Source organism: Protopterus annectens, chromosome 8.part1 (genome assembly GCF_019279795.1).
Source record: "Protopterus annectens isolate FY-2018-M chromosome 8.part1, PAN1.0, whole genome shotgun sequence".
NCBI classification, from domain to species: Eukaryota; Metazoa; Chordata; order Ceratodontiformes; family Protopteridae; genus Protopterus; species Protopterus annectens.
This window is the reverse complement of record NC_056742.1, coordinates 243,874,557-243,890,211: the sequence shown is the minus strand read 5'-3', so window position 1 is coordinate 243,890,211 and position 15,655 is coordinate 243,874,557. Positions and strand designations below refer to the sequence as shown.

At 40.2% G+C, this 15,655-nt stretch overlaps 1 protein-coding gene across 2 annotated transcripts in view; it reads right to left on the bottom strand.

Annotated features, from left to right (window-relative positions):
• CBFB (core-binding factor subunit beta) overlaps nt 1-1,733 on the bottom strand; it is a gene marked incomplete at its 3' end in the record, with an annotated part of 1,040,029 nt that extends 1,038,296 nt beyond the window's left edge. Inside the window, 1 exon segment of one of the 2 annotated variants that reach the window (XM_044081839.1) lies at nt 1,378-1,733. In XM_044081839.1, the coding sequence (XP_043937774.1) occupies nt 1,378-1,455 (78 nt within the window). 2 annotated transcript variants of the gene reach the window in all.
• Nucleotides 1,734-15,655: the final 13,922 nt, after the last annotated feature.

Sequence of the window (15,655 nt, the reverse complement as noted above, 5' to 3'; positions counted from 1 at the left end):
ATATTGATTTACTTTGCTATGCAAAAACATACAGCTCTATAAATCTCAATGGATACAAACACTTTCTGTAACTAACTCTGTTTCTCAAGTTGCTGCACATACGAATTTAATTTTACACAATAGTTTTAATAGCACACGAATAATCAACTTCACAGGGCAAAACTAAAAGCAAAGAACAGAAGCGAGGGTCTGCAAGCAAGATACTTCTCCTCTGGCAAGTCCTACTGTGGTGATCAGTAAATCATCTGCTCGGCAAATACAAAAAAAAAACGGAACGTCTTGGAAGTGGATCTAAAATACTTTTTAAAGTGTTCTTACTGAAATGGAGATATATATACTGTATATTTTAACACCAGTATCTTAAAATATTTTGAGATCAGAAAACAGTTCTGAAGACAAACTAATTTCATTAAACGATACATTAACAAATGAACAGTGAATAACACCCTGTCCACTTATAAGTTTTACAAGTCAGAACGTTTAAATGTATTGCCCACATATTTCATCTTCCTAACTCAAATAGTGTACATAGCCTTCTTAAGGTAATCTTCATTGACAATACACCATTCGTTTATTTCCCATCACACTAAATACTTACAAAACCAGCCAGCTACCTACAACTTTCTCTTTACATTATCTTCCTTTGTTTCTAATCACTCTCCAAGCTTAACAAATCTCACTAACCCTTTATCAAACCCGAAACCACCGCCATCCTTTCCAGGTCCCCTTATCTCGTATGTCCATACAGTATCACAAGTGCGTGTAAAACTCCATGAATTTCCTTTCTTTCAATCTCAAATCAGCTTGCTTCCTATCCCGCACTTCTCGTCTTGGTCATGATGTTAGCATTCACACAAATTAGTCTCATATTTGCATGCCGGCCTGCCTTCCTATCCACCACTGGTTTTACAGACGTCTTAGTAATTTGTCCAAGAACACGGGTCCCTAACCTCTTAATACAAACTCTGTGCCATGACCCATAACCTCAGTCTGTTCACCTCATCACATTCCAAGTCTGATCTGCAACTCTTCATTCGCTCTTTCCATCTTCGCTTTACCTTGCATCTCTTAAGGAGGTCAGTTTGCTCCCGTTTCTCCATCATCCTACTTCAGCAGTCTCACTATTCTTTTCTTTCCGAGCCCAACTCCTACTTCAACGCTTTCTTTGTCCCCATCCAGCTCCTCTCTTCTCACACTTAGGTTGAGCTTTTTTTCTTTGATCTACTCTCGTGCTACCTCTTCCGGTCCCTCATCTCATACTCTCAGCTCAGCCCTGTCTCCATGCCATCCTCTCAGCAAAGTCATCTTACCGTGCAGCCCGTCTAACCCCAACACCTTTAGCCCACGGAATCGGCTCCAGCTCCTCCCCATCCTTACCTCGCACTCCCGGCTTAGCTTCCTGAAGAACTCTTCGTTTTCAAATTTGCTCCTCTGATCAGGTACAACCCGCGGCATCTTCCTTCCGTTGTCCTCCTCCTCCTCCCTCCCAGGATCGTGTTCTCCTGCTGGTATACAATGCCGTTAGTTATCCACTCCGATGCTGCACCTTCCTGCCTCACACACGAGCGCTTTACCGTCTCTGTTACCCAGCTTCTCACGCGCGCTGTACACAACTCGAACTCACTTCCTTCCTCGTAAAAACTCCGATTGACAACCGCCCCATTCACAACTCCTCACCTACGCCACTGCGCAGGCGTTTCGCCAGCACTATTGAAGGGAGTGCACGTGGAAGCTTGGTTCGCGCACTGCTCGAGCACATCGCTATTTATTTGCAGTCGTCTAGTTTACTGTCCTATTATTGAGGTACGTGCGTAAGTTCCAGTAAGTACCTCTTAGGGACGAGTCTCGGGGGTGTAGGGCTACCTCTCTCAGATTCCTTCCTTCAACAACTTTTAAAACAGATAATACAGACTTTATTTTTTTGTTTGTTTGTTTAAAGTCTAGGCGAGTTGATTGCAGGCACTGGTTCTAACTGTGTTTGTGATACGTTTGTGAAACTAGACATTACATTACAGACCTTTTGCTTTTGATACTTAAAGGTAAATGAGAGGTGAAAATTGATTTTATAGAATAATAAATGAGTTTTACTCACGACGAATACCCATACACAATTCCCTATATCATCACTACAATGTTTAAACCAAACTGTACAGTGTCGCATTTAGTTTCTTTAAAATGCAAATGAGTTCTGATTTTACTGAGAAATCAAGAGTTAATTCATTAATGTTGCTATATGCACTTTATCTTGTTCAGTGCTTGGGGACTAAAGAGCATATTCTGGCATATTCCGGAAGGAAAAAGGCTCTTGCCACCTGCCCCTGCTCATGCTTTTAAGGCAAATCTCTAAAAAAAAACCCCACCTAGAACAAAAGGTAAAAAAAACATCGATGTCTGTGCTCAATGCAGAAAGTCTAAATCTCAAAAATTGGAGCTCGGGGCCCTATCAGTGTATGGACTCAAATCATGGCATGTGAGCCAACGACTCCTGGTCAGGCCTAAGACCAGGTACCTCTAATATCATGTTCAACCCCCAAAATCTGGACAATACCAAGAAAGGAATGGTATCCATATTCATCGAAACACACCACACACAGGACAGACACACCACAAGACTGAGGCATCAGTTACCGATCAGGCCACCATACCAAACCACCAAGACTGTTAGCCAATCACACCACCACATGCATAACCTCACAAAACACAGGCACCAATCAACACCTTCCTGAAAACATAGAGCTGAAACACACAGGATCAATAAACAACCACAAGCCAAAGTACTAATACTTACATGGAACCAAACATACACCAACATACCCACCACCAAACAACTCACATCATTTCATAAACAAATGCCATGGAACAACTAGTCACCATCCCACAGAGGAACACAACTGTGATCTCATCATCACGGACATAGACCACCTCATTCCACTCAACCACGACCTCACCTCACTCACGTAAAAACACACCTGAAAAAATCTAAGCTGTGAATTCCTCATCCACCCCACTCACGCTAAGACCTTGAAATCTCCCCCTCAAAAGTAAAAAGAAGCTAAAAACCGACCACACACTTGAGACGAGCAGTGTAGCAGTGAATAAAAAGCAGGTCAAGGACTCTTGTGCGCTACAAATGCCAATAACCACCAAATCAAAGGCAAGCATACCTGCAGCAAGCCCCAGCACAAGCAAGGAAAAACAAAATAAAGAATCTTAAAACAAAAGAGAAGCATAGAGCAGCAAGGGAGCAACAAGTAAACAAACAGCCTCACCCTAAGTAAGAATAAACAAAGTAAATAAAAGAAGAAAAAAGATCAAGACAAAAAAAAAAAAGTCAAAAAAAATCAATCATAAAAAAAAAAGGCCTAAAAATTTAGCTCAAACAAAAAAGACAATCAAGGAAATATCTAGAAAGCTTCTTTAGAAAAATGGAATGTATGCTCAAAAGAGTTAGAATAAGACAACCAAAACTGATCCAAAGTGGTTCAAACTGATGTAACAGACAACGCATTATGACACCCCCAACACAAAGCCCCACACCCCCCACTCCCCTCCAAGACCCCAAACCAACCATCCAGCCCCCAACCATCCAGCAACCAGCAAAGAACATCTCTCAAACAAAAACAAAGCATGCATCCATGGGCAAAAACCCAACCTGTGTCTATGAGAACTCAGCTGTTAGCTAGGAGAACTCTCTGACTGTTTAATCAAAGTCTTACCTCTGGATTTCATACCCAGGGTGGCGCACTGCACTGTGGTACCCAAATCACCTGGGTGCCTCCACGGAGACCACTTCACAAAGCCTTAACCACAAAAATGGAGGAAGCAAAGCCCTCATAAGGGACAATATAATGGACCTCATAATCAAACTCATAATGGAGACTTCTGACTTTCAACTTTGTTCTTTGTCAACTTTCATCAAGCAGTTTGCTTTTTTTTTGACTGTTGAGTCACCAAAGCCATTGATGAGGAAAGGCAGTCCATACAGCCTACCTCGATCTGGCTAAAGATCTGGTAATTTAACCCATTTCATCATCATTGAACTCATCATCATGTCAAATGTCAACCCATACATCACAAGATGGGTTGCAAGCTGAGCAGTGACAGACAGGGTCAGGTCAGAGCTGCTGGCGCCATGTCAGACGCCATGTCTGACTCAAGTGTCTGTCCCCAAAGCCTCAGTCCCTTCACTGTCCTTGGCTAACAGCAGTTTTTTCATACTCTTACAAGCAAACACAGGTTATGGCTGACAAAAGTTGCAGATGACTGCAAACTGGAAGAATACACAGAAAACACAACTCAGGCGAGAATCCTTCCACAGGGTCTCACAGAAGCGGATAACTGGTGCCAAAGCCAGAACCCTAAATAATAAATGCCAAAAAAAAAAAAAACAAAAGCGGGAAAAGCTAAAAAACCCTAGCTAGCAATAGGTGGCGGTAAGAAAGTGGCAATCCAAGGAGCACATCAGGGAGGGACTGTAGACTGTTGATAGTAGTCTGTAGTAGCTAAAGTAGTTAGCACCTAAAGTTAGTTGGAAGACCTTCTACATTGCATCATGATCATCATCAAGATCATATCCATCAGGGTCTCATCCTCCTCTCCCTTTCACTCCTCAGAACAATGATGGAGTACAAATGTATCTGATGTGACACTTGCAGCAGCTGGAGGCCACAAAAGTTCCTCACCAAAGGAAAAAAAAAAGTCTCAAAAATCTGTAATCTCTGTCCTATGCTGAAAGAACTCGACTCCTCAGCTAGAGTCGCAGCTCAGAGGTGAGTGACCTTTTGCCCTTTAAGGCCATGTCAAACCCAGATTTGATGAATGAATATGCTTCACCTCAAAAATCTAGATCCATAGAGCCACAAAAGGGGAGGAGACTTAAACCCACGCTATTAATAGGGAGGTGCTGGAGGGGGATAGATTCATCACCAAAAGACTCCTATGCTGGTGAGTCAGAAAACTAACATAATGGAACATTACATGACATACACGCTGTTTTAAAAAATCACTACTTGGCACATCTTTGGGATGAGACCAAAGCATGAGCTAAAAGCCACGCAGGCACAGAAAGACCCTGCTTACTCCGGTCACACTTCACCTAACTGGGAATCGAACTAGAAAACTATCCAAAAAAAAACAACCAATGGAAACAGCAACCTAAAATGTCCACTAGGTTGGTTTCTCTTGTTCTTTTCTACCTAATTGCGTTGCATTCGAATATGCAGAAATAAAATTTAATGACGAAGCTTGGTTTGCCTGTTGTACCCAATGGCAAAGATGTAGACAGGTATGCACCGTAACACGTATATAGATTCCGACTTTTCTATTTCCATAATGTGGAACACATTGGTAAAATATGGAGCAGCTAACACAGAGAAAGCTCACAGTAGGGTTAGATATGTTAACTCATATTTATAAAAAAAGTTATTTTGATGAAATAGTATGATTCACTACTATTTACCACACACATTGGTTAAAAAATCTTAACAATTAATGTGTGACAGACCGTTTCGATGTGGATCAGTGTGGGACCTGAAATTTTTAAGGTTCAACATGAGGAGCGTTCTTCATGATGTACGCTCTGAGAGGTATTCACGTAAGCCATCTGTGCACTTTAATTTAAAGCAGGCAATGTTTTGTCAGTCAAAAACCTACTCATCGTGTGCGGATAAAACACGTACATGAAATTAAAACATAAAACATTTAAAAAGGAACAAGTGACACTGGGGGCGCACCAGTTGTGGGTTTGCTTGATAGCTGAGTAAGTGTAGTGGTTCGAAGACCCATTTCAGGTATGATCTGACCCATTTCATGTCAAATAATTCAGAGTCTGCAAAAAACTTAAAACTTCTGCTCAAATACCAGCCACTTTATTTAATACGTATGACCTACGAATATTTTTTCTGTAACCGTACCATCTGCATATACCATGTATTACGCAAGCATGAAACTATTTTAAGTTTTATCTTTTTTATTTTAACTAATATGATGACCTTGCCACTCCCACTCTAATATCACCCACCCCATCCAACCACTACATTTCTTTCCACTCCACTAACTACCTTGATTATAGCAAGCTCAGATGCTCATAAGCCTAGTACTTACACAGCAGGAACTTCTTATTTTAACATTTGTTAATGTCTGTTATGTACTTCACAGATAAAGATTCTAGTTGTCTACTGATGTACTATGTTCTTCATCTGTAAATATGTTGTAAATTGCTATGTAAATTGTTAATCGCTATGTAATCCAATGTAACTACTGTCTGTTTATTTTAACTGTGGAGCTTTTCTCCCCGGGCCTCTGCTGAAAATGGACCTACGTCCAGTCAGACACTCCCGGTCAACAAATATAAATAAATATAAATAAATAAATAAAAATAAATAAATGATTGCTGATTGAGCCAGTTGCCCAATCAATACTTGAAATGGGATCTTTTGGGCCAATCCATTATTCTGACTAATGAACAAACAAATACACAAATAAATAAATGGTGGGTCAGGACTTGTACAAATTTGTAAATGCTCCGGACCAGCTAACAGACAGGCTATTGAAGAACAGGTCCAAAAATCCTGGCAACACTAACTGGATATGCAGTTATTTAACAAACAGCTTATTTCTTTGGCCATAACATTTCTGTATGCCTGTATTATGCATTGCATAAATAATTTACTGTTTTCCAACACCTTATCAGCAGTACAGAATTGCTGTTCCACTCAGTCACAACTCTTTCTGTCAAGTTACGGTTTCTTCTCTGATATAGAATTGTTAGCCAACCGGTTGTTAATCAGGTTGTATACATGTGAACAAACATAATTTATCACCTTTCTGAGTTTTGTATTTTTTTGGCCTTAATAAATATATAACTTTCAAGAAAATAAGTTACTGCTTTCTCCATCCCAACACACAGCTCATACTTACTTACTTAGAGAAAGGCATCATGAAAGTTGCACTGAAAAGGAACTACTATATATACATCCAAAATTGAAGGTAAATTGACTGTTACTATGAATCTGAGCTTAAAGTGTCGGTGCTCACAAAAAAGCAACAGACCTACAGTTGTATGAAGAAATTTCTCCAGTTTAAGATGGTAGGGTGATCTTTCCAGAAATATACAGCCATTAAAAATGGTGAGGTAGGCAATTCCTATAAAGGATGGGAAAATTATTTCTTGTATGGGGAAGATCAATGGAGCATCCACTTCACATGGGAATTAGCTGAGTATGTGAGCCAAGCAGTCTGTTTGTGCTATTACAATCTGGGTCTTTATATAAAATGGTAAAAAAAAAATGTTTTGCGGCATGGCCATCCCTATGGATAAGAAAATCAGGCAATTAATCTCTAAGAGCAAAGATGAGGGGTGGCGGAATGAACATTTCATTGCTGTAGGTACAAAATACTCATTATAGATTGTTGGCTTGAAGTTGGGGGTGGGGCACTAATGAGTTTAAGGCACCATACCATAAGTTCAATGGGGTGTTCCGGTGGTGGGATTTTATCTTATCGTGTGTTCAGTACAGTCATAGATGGAAAATAATTTTGTATATCCACAACTATCCTTTTTAATTTTATTTTGTGTCTGATTTTACATACACATGTGCCATTGGTTTTATTGGCAAAAGCTTTCATTGCTTGATGATTTTGTGGGAAAATTTGTCAGTGATGAAGTTGGTTTACTTATGCTCCAGTCAAAGTTATATACTTTGAATATAGCATAATTCAAGACTTTTCCCTTTTCTGTGGTTGGCCAACCCTGGAGTTAGTTAATTTAAATTCTGTGAGGTGTGGGGATGGAGCCCTAATGCTGGGGGTAAAGTTTCCCATGTAAAACTAATTCATTTTAGGTTTGTTTGTGATCACAGATATAACATTTTTTTTTACATTTCAGCTCACTTTCTTTAGATTTGTTTTTGCAATATTTTTTATTTATGAGATTTTCTTATGTTATCTATCCATCAGTCTCACTGATAATTATATACTTTTCTCTCTTTGCATATGTCTGTGTGTGTATAAAAACATACATACACTCTTTTTTTGATTTCTCCAGGTACTTTGGGTTTCTAATACCATGACGGGAATGGACCTCATTCCTAAGTCAAAGTACAATTAAAGGTCATGAAATTACTATTGTTTCAATCTTTGATGTCAGCCAAAAGTGCTCTTCACAGCACCCGGAGTGTGCCCAGTAATGACTCCTCCTGCAATTCGTATGGGGTTACATGTGGTAACATCTAAATATGATTGTAGATTCTTTTTTATAAGACCTGTTGCTCCTGCTACTATTGGAACTGTCTGGGTATCTTTCTTCCACGTTGCTCTCATTTCTGCCTGCAGATCCTGATATTTTATGACTTTGTGTCTCTCTGTATGCAAGACACTGTATTCAATGGGTGTGGCAATTTCAGTGATCAGTGCTACTTTTGCCTTCTTTTCTTTGGACCACTATATCTGGTTTTCTAGCATCTGTCATTTGAACTGTTGTTAATGGATGATCCCATTTGATGTAAACTTCATCATTTTCTATGATGCTTTGTGGCTTATGTTTCCAGTGTTTTTCAGCCACTTCAATACCATAATCTTTGCACAATCCCCAATGCAACAATCTTGCCACATTATTATGCCTTTCAATATACAGTCCTTCTGCCATTAATATGTCACAACCAGCAAAGAGGTGTGCGACTGTTTCCAATTCGGTTTTACAAAACCTACATTTGTCTATTTCTCCCTCATGTTCAATGGACTTTGTAAATCAATGAGTATGCAGCCCACTATCTTGAGCCGCCTATATTAACCTTTAATCTCTTGAATTGAATTTGCCTCTCCTTAACCATTGCTGCGTTCGTTCCTGATCAACATGAGGTTCTTCCAGAAGTTTTCTATACTTGCAACTGTATTTATGCATTTTTCACATTTCTTGCGTTCTCATCTGGTCCTTCACCTTATCTTCTTTCTTTTGTTTTTTGGCACATTCAGTTGCTGCCTGTTTTTTATCTACTTCTGGTTTGATTTCCATTCCTGCTTGATGCCGATATGCTTCTGCTAGATTAAGCAGAGAAGTATCTTAGATTTAGTCTCTTCATGTTTCAAAACTTTCACTACGTTTAGGTCTTGTGAGGTCAGCAGATATGTGTGGAGTCCCACGACTGCAGATCTGTACATGTAATCAATTTCAAGGAGGCTTATCCCCCCTCCAGAATGGGGAATACATAATCTTGGTGTGCACTGATTTTTATAAATCATTTGGTGAGCATGAAGCATCCTTCTTGTTTTCCTATCTAATCCATCCATTACATTTTGGGGTTAGTCAATCACTCCAAAACTGTAAATTAGGACATGAAGAGCAAATTGGTTTATAGCTTGGATTTTGTTCCTAGATGTCAGTGCTGTTTTCAGGATTAAAGTCTTCTAAAGTGTTCCTTAGTAAGTTTTATTCGCATTTGTTCATGTTTTATTACTGATTCTTCATCACTTTCCAAATATTTATACACTCCCTCTTGCTCAAGTTCTTTTATATCACATTCTTTCCCCAAACAGAAGTTTTCTTGGTGCTACAGTTTTCTTGCTTTAAAGGTTGCTTTTGTACATTTATCAAGATCAACTGACATTCTTATATCATCTGAAAATGTTTTGACAACTTGCAGTTGTGCTTTCAGTTCCTCATCTGATGAGCTATACAGTTTTAAATCATCGACAAAGAGAAGATGAGAAGTCTTTACACTTTGTTGTTTTCTAGGAGCCAAATTATAGCCATGGCCTAAACTGTTAAGTAGACAGCTTAATGGGTTGAGGGCAAAACAGAATAACAGCGGTGACAGAGAGTCACCCTGGAATATTCCCCTTTAAATTTTTATCCCTGGAATAATAATTTGTCCTTTGTCACGGCTTAATTGCAAAGTGGCCTGCCACTGTTTCATGATCACTGTAATGTAGTCGATCAGTGTAGGGTGTACCTTATATATTTTTAAACACTCTTTTATCCATGAATGTGGGATACTATTAAATGCTTGTTTATAGTCAATCCATGCCACACTTAGATTCTTCTCCTTTTTACAGTTCTCCACTATGACTATATTTAACAACAAATAATCCTTTGTTCCATATGACTTTCTTTTATTGCCCTTTTGTTCTACTGCCATAATTGAGTTTTCTTCTAAATGACTATAAACTCTGTTGGCATTAATTTCAATGTATAGTTTATACGTCGTCAGAAGGCAAGTTATTGGTCTGTACCTTTTAGAGTAGCTTGCAGGTTCACTCTTAAGTAGTAGCATTGTTTTACCTGTTGTTAGCCAGGTTGGTGTCTGTTCAGGGTGCGCACATAAATAGTTCTTAGTCATACCTAAATCTTCGTGCAAAGATGTTAATACTTTTAACCAGAAGTTAGGTACTGCATCTGGCCCTGGGGTTTTCCAGTTGGAAGCTTTTCTTAACTTTATTTCAATCTCTCTGGCTGTTACTTCATCCCATTTCATACCCTGTAGCTTTAAACTTCTTATTCTTTCTTTTACTTCTTCTAGCCATTTAGCATCTTTGTTACGTTCCACAGGATCTTCATAAATACTTCTCCAAAATGTATCTATTTCTTCTTTTTTGGTGGTCTTTAAATTCCTTTTACCTTGTTTCCCAACTCTCTATAATATAAAACGTTTTTGGATCATCAATAAAGTGCTTATTTTGTACTTTTCCTTTATATTTATCTGTGTATCTTCTAAGTTTTTCCACCAGTGCTGAGATTTTTAGCTTGCTATTTGTGATAATGCATGATAGATCCTGGTCTGTTCTAATACTGTTCATTGCCTTTATTACATCTATATTTCTTAGTAATTTTGTTGATCTGTTCCCTCTTCTGTATTCTTCTAACAGTGACACTCCTTGTCTTAATTGCTTTATAGTTTTCTCTATTTGATACTTCCATGATGGTATTTCATTTTTCCCCTTCCTTTCCCTCACTACCCTGTGTTTTTGCAGCAGGACTTTATCAGTTATTAATTTAGCTGCACAGTAATATATCCTGTTTGCTTCTGTTATATCACATGGATCTCTATGGACAGTCATAATTACTGTGTTCATTTGTTTTATCAAACTTGTGACTTTTTGGGTTTTATTGACCTTCTGCATTTTATTTCTTTCATTGATCTTAATATGTCTGTCTCCATTAAATCAAGCAGCTTTAGCGTTAACTCATTTTCTTCTAAACAGAGGGCACATTTTTTTATTTTCCATTTCCTGCAGGAATTCTATAGAAAGTTCTGTACCATCTTCCTGTGGCACAGGATACTGGCTGTATCCACAGTATCCTGTGGATACTGGCTAAGGTTCTTGCTGCCCCTATAGTGCCTTTTTTAGGCAAGGTTCAAATGACAAATTCACCACCGTAACAGGAACAGGCAAGCAAAAACTGAGGGTGATGCTACTCAATTCTAGAAGTCTAAATCTCAAAATGCACTCACTCGAGGCACTCCTTAAAATGGAGAACATTGATATATGTGCAGTGACTGAGACCTGGTTCAAGGCTCCAGAGAGCACCCCTGCACTACCAGGCTATAACTCATACCACACTTTTCGGCCATGTAACCTGGACCGGAACACTAAAGGCGGAGGTGTGTCCATATTCATTAAGGATATCCACACCTCCAGACTAGTTGCTCAGCATAATGCATCCAAGGTTATCCAAGTGCAACGAACTCTGGGCAAAACTGCAATCCAAATTGTAGCTTGCTACAAATCCCCCACCATGCCCCAGGATACCCACTCCTCTTTTCTTGATGTACTGGAAAATATTAGGGTTCAACCAAACACACTAATAATGGGCGATTTCAACTACCCCACCATTAACTGGGAAAACTAATCATGTACCAACTCCTTCGCTCAACGCTTTCTGGAATTCATAAACTCCAATGCCCTGGATCAACTTATTCACACCCCCACCAGGGGCAACAATATCCTAGATCTAGTCATTACCAACATGAGTGACCAATGTTCCACACCTGAAGTCAACGCCTCATTGGTCCGATCCGACCATAAGCTAATCACCCTAGATATCCACATCCTGCCCCCACCTCCCATTACGAAACCACTGTAAAAAATTTCTCCAAAGCCAACTTCATGCTTCCTAAGACAGAAGTGGTGAACTTCATGACACCCATGCAGATGAACAATACAGTTACGACTACTGAATCCTACACAATTGCACTTTATAAGCACTTACACAAGTGCATGGATCGTGCTATCCCAAACAGAACCAAGACGCTATCCTCCAAAAAAGGAAGCAAATCTGGTGGTTCCTTGCCATAAACAAACTGTACAACAGAAGAAAGTAACTGTTGCAAAAGAGAGTAAAATCCCATGAGTGGAGGAGCTCCTTGGTCAGCCTCAGTAAGAAGCTGCGATCCCTCATAAAATCCTCCAAAGCTAGTTATGAAAACAAAATCGCCACTGATTCTAAAGACAACCACAAAGCATTCTATACCTATGTCAAGAATCTCAATGGCAACACTCAGATTTGCTCTGAGTTACAGCACAATAGCACTAAATATACAGACCCAACTGATATTGCCAACATCCTGGCAGATAGGTTCAGTGCTAACTTTACCCCCTCTCACCCCCTAAAGGGCCCATCTCTATACTGGAAGAATGCAAAGTTCCTGTAATCATGGCTGCACAGGTAAAACCACACTCTCCAAAGCCAAGAACACAGCATCCATGGAACCAGGCGGCGTTCTACATGAACTACAGAACAAACTGGCACCCCACTTAATTACCATGTTCAATCATAGCCTCACCTCAGGCTTTGTGCCCGCTGAATGGCGCACAGCGACGGTTATCCCACTCCACAAGGGGGGAGCCACCACAGACCCCGGGAACTACCGCCCCATTAGCCTGGAGAGCCTGGACTGCAAGGCCATGGAACTTATAAACAAAGTCATTGGTAATTTCCAAACTCTGGACCCCACCCAGTCCAGGTTTGTAAAAGGCAGATCATGTCTCCTAAAGCTGATAGACTTCTTTGAAGCAGTCACCAAAGCCGTAGACGAGGGTAAGGTGGTTCACACAGCCTATCTAGATCTTGCCAAGGCTTTCGACACCATCCCCCACTGCAGAATTATAGATAAACTCACTAAACTAGATATAAATCCCTATGTCACAAGATGGGTTGCCAACTGGCTCACTGACAGAACCCACACTGTGAAAGTAGCAGACTCTAAATCCAACTTCAGAACAGTGACAAGTGAAGTACCACAGGGTTCAGTCCTGGGTTCTCTCCTGTTTGGTATCTACTTCTCTGAAGTACAGGCTAACACAGAAGGTCTTTGGCTAATGAAGTTCGCAGATGACTGCAAAGTAGGAGCCATAATCAAAACACCTAACGATGTGGACATCCTACAAAAGGGCCTCACTGAGACAGATGCCTGGTGTCAAAGCCATGGCCTCAAGCTCAATGCTAAAAAGTGCATTGTCATCCCCTTTGATAAAAACTCTGTACCCATGAACTACAACATAGATGGTAGTATACTTAACACCGAAAGTGTGATAAGAGACCTTGGGACACAGGTAGACAGTAGTCTCTCCTTTGATAATCACATCGCCACAGTAGTCAGGAAATCCTTCTACATGGCACACCTCATCACAAAAGGTTTCTCATCCAGAAAAAAAGAGGTCATTGTTCCCCTCTACTCATCACTCATTAGACCCATTATAGAGTACAACGCCCCTTTTGGTATGTACCTCACAAGACATCTACAACAACTGGAAAGGCCGCAGAAATACCTCACAAAGAGGATTACTGGCCTCAAACAGATGCCCTACACAGACCGTCTCAAAAAACTCCAGCTTTACTCCATTGCATATCACCTACTCAAATGTGATCTCTGCCTAACATACAAAGCTATGTCAAACCCTGAGCTGTTGGACATGCTCTACTTAAAGAAATCCCAATCCTTCCGAGCTACACGCTCTAGGAACCTAAACCTTGTCACCACAATAAACAGAACATGCCGGAGGGATAGATTCCTGTCCCAGAGACTTCCCATACTATGGAATAAACTACCTATCTATATCAAACAAAGCTCCTCATTAGCACTCTTCAAGAAAAATCTTGATGATTGGATGGGAAATAGGAAATTCACCCCAGGGATCACTTCTGTGACTCTGCTCGACAGTGGCACAGGAAAATAATTTTCTTGGGTGGCAAAAGCCAGGGTACCTTTTTGGCTGGGCTTGTAAAGGCCCTAGGGCCAATAGCCTAGTACCTACCTATGAACATTCTCTTCAGTTTTACCTTGTGCCATCCATTGCTCTGTCATATGGAAACTTACTGGCTTATCACTCCTCAACATTGATGGCGTCAGAGTTTCCACCGTTTCCTGTTCTTCCCTTGCTGTCTAGCTTCAAGTGAATGTTTATACTGGTTTCTTGTGGAAGTCTCCAAAATATCTTCATATGGCACCTAACCAATTGCTTCCCATTCCACTGGTTTCCCCTTAATTTGGATATCCATTGTTCTATCCTGTTGTGGTGCTTTCTGAATTAGATTTTCTACACTGAATCCTTCACTTTGCAGGTACTCCATTAAAAGAAGTTATGTTCTTAAAATAACATTCCATGTGTGTTGTCCATCTTGACCTTTATTCTCACTAGTGGGTTGGATCTGATGTGTCGGAGCCATCTCAGCCTTTCCAATAGTTCAAAGTCTTTAACAAAGCTTGTGGGCCTCTTCCCTACCCATAAGGCAGTTTCCCAACTACCTCAGATCTTGTTTGCCCACCCAGAAGGTAAAATAATGTATACACCATCTATGGTCTATTTTCTGATCAATGTCAGTATCTCTGAGGCTACTGAGATCCCAGAAACCTATCTCCACTCTGTCTTCTAGGAGTTCTGGAAGGGGGTTTGGAGGGTGGGTTGTAAGAATAAAGGCTGAGATTGACAGCACACATGGAACTTTATGGTAAGAACATAACTTTTTTATGTGCTGTCAATCTCGCCTTTATTCTCACTGATGGGACTGCGTCCCAAGCAACCTAATTCCTGGGTGGTTCATGGAAGAATATTCTTCAGAAACATAGAACCAATGGAAGCCCTACTCCTGGAGGCCAAATCCACTTTGTAATGAGTAATAAAGGTATGCAGCTTAGCCCATGTTGCTGCAGCACAGATACTGTCCCGTGAAGGTCTTGCTTGAAAGGCTGCTGAAGTCACAACTGATCTAGTGGAGTGTGCTTTGATATGAAAGGGAAGAGGTTTGCTTTTCGAGGAGTAGATGTAAGATATACAAGGGGCGAGACATCTAGACAATGTAACTTCTGAGACTGGTAACCCTTTTCTGGTCTCAGAGTAAGATGCAAAATGTTGATCTGATTTCCTAAATTGTGAAGTCCTGTGCGAGTAGAAATGCAGTTGTCTATGAACATCCAAAATATGTAGAGAGTATTCCCCTTTGTTTTGGTAATTAGAAAAGAAAACAGGTAACTCAATAGTTTGGTTTAGATTGCTTTCTGACACGACCTTGGGGAGAAAGGAAGGATAGGTACATAATGGCACTCTATCCTTATGAAAAATTAAATATGGGTGTTTGGACGAAAGAGCTTGTAGTTCTGATACTCTTGTAGTTGAGGTGATAGCTGCCAAGAAAAGTGTTTTCCAAGATAAGAATTTTAAA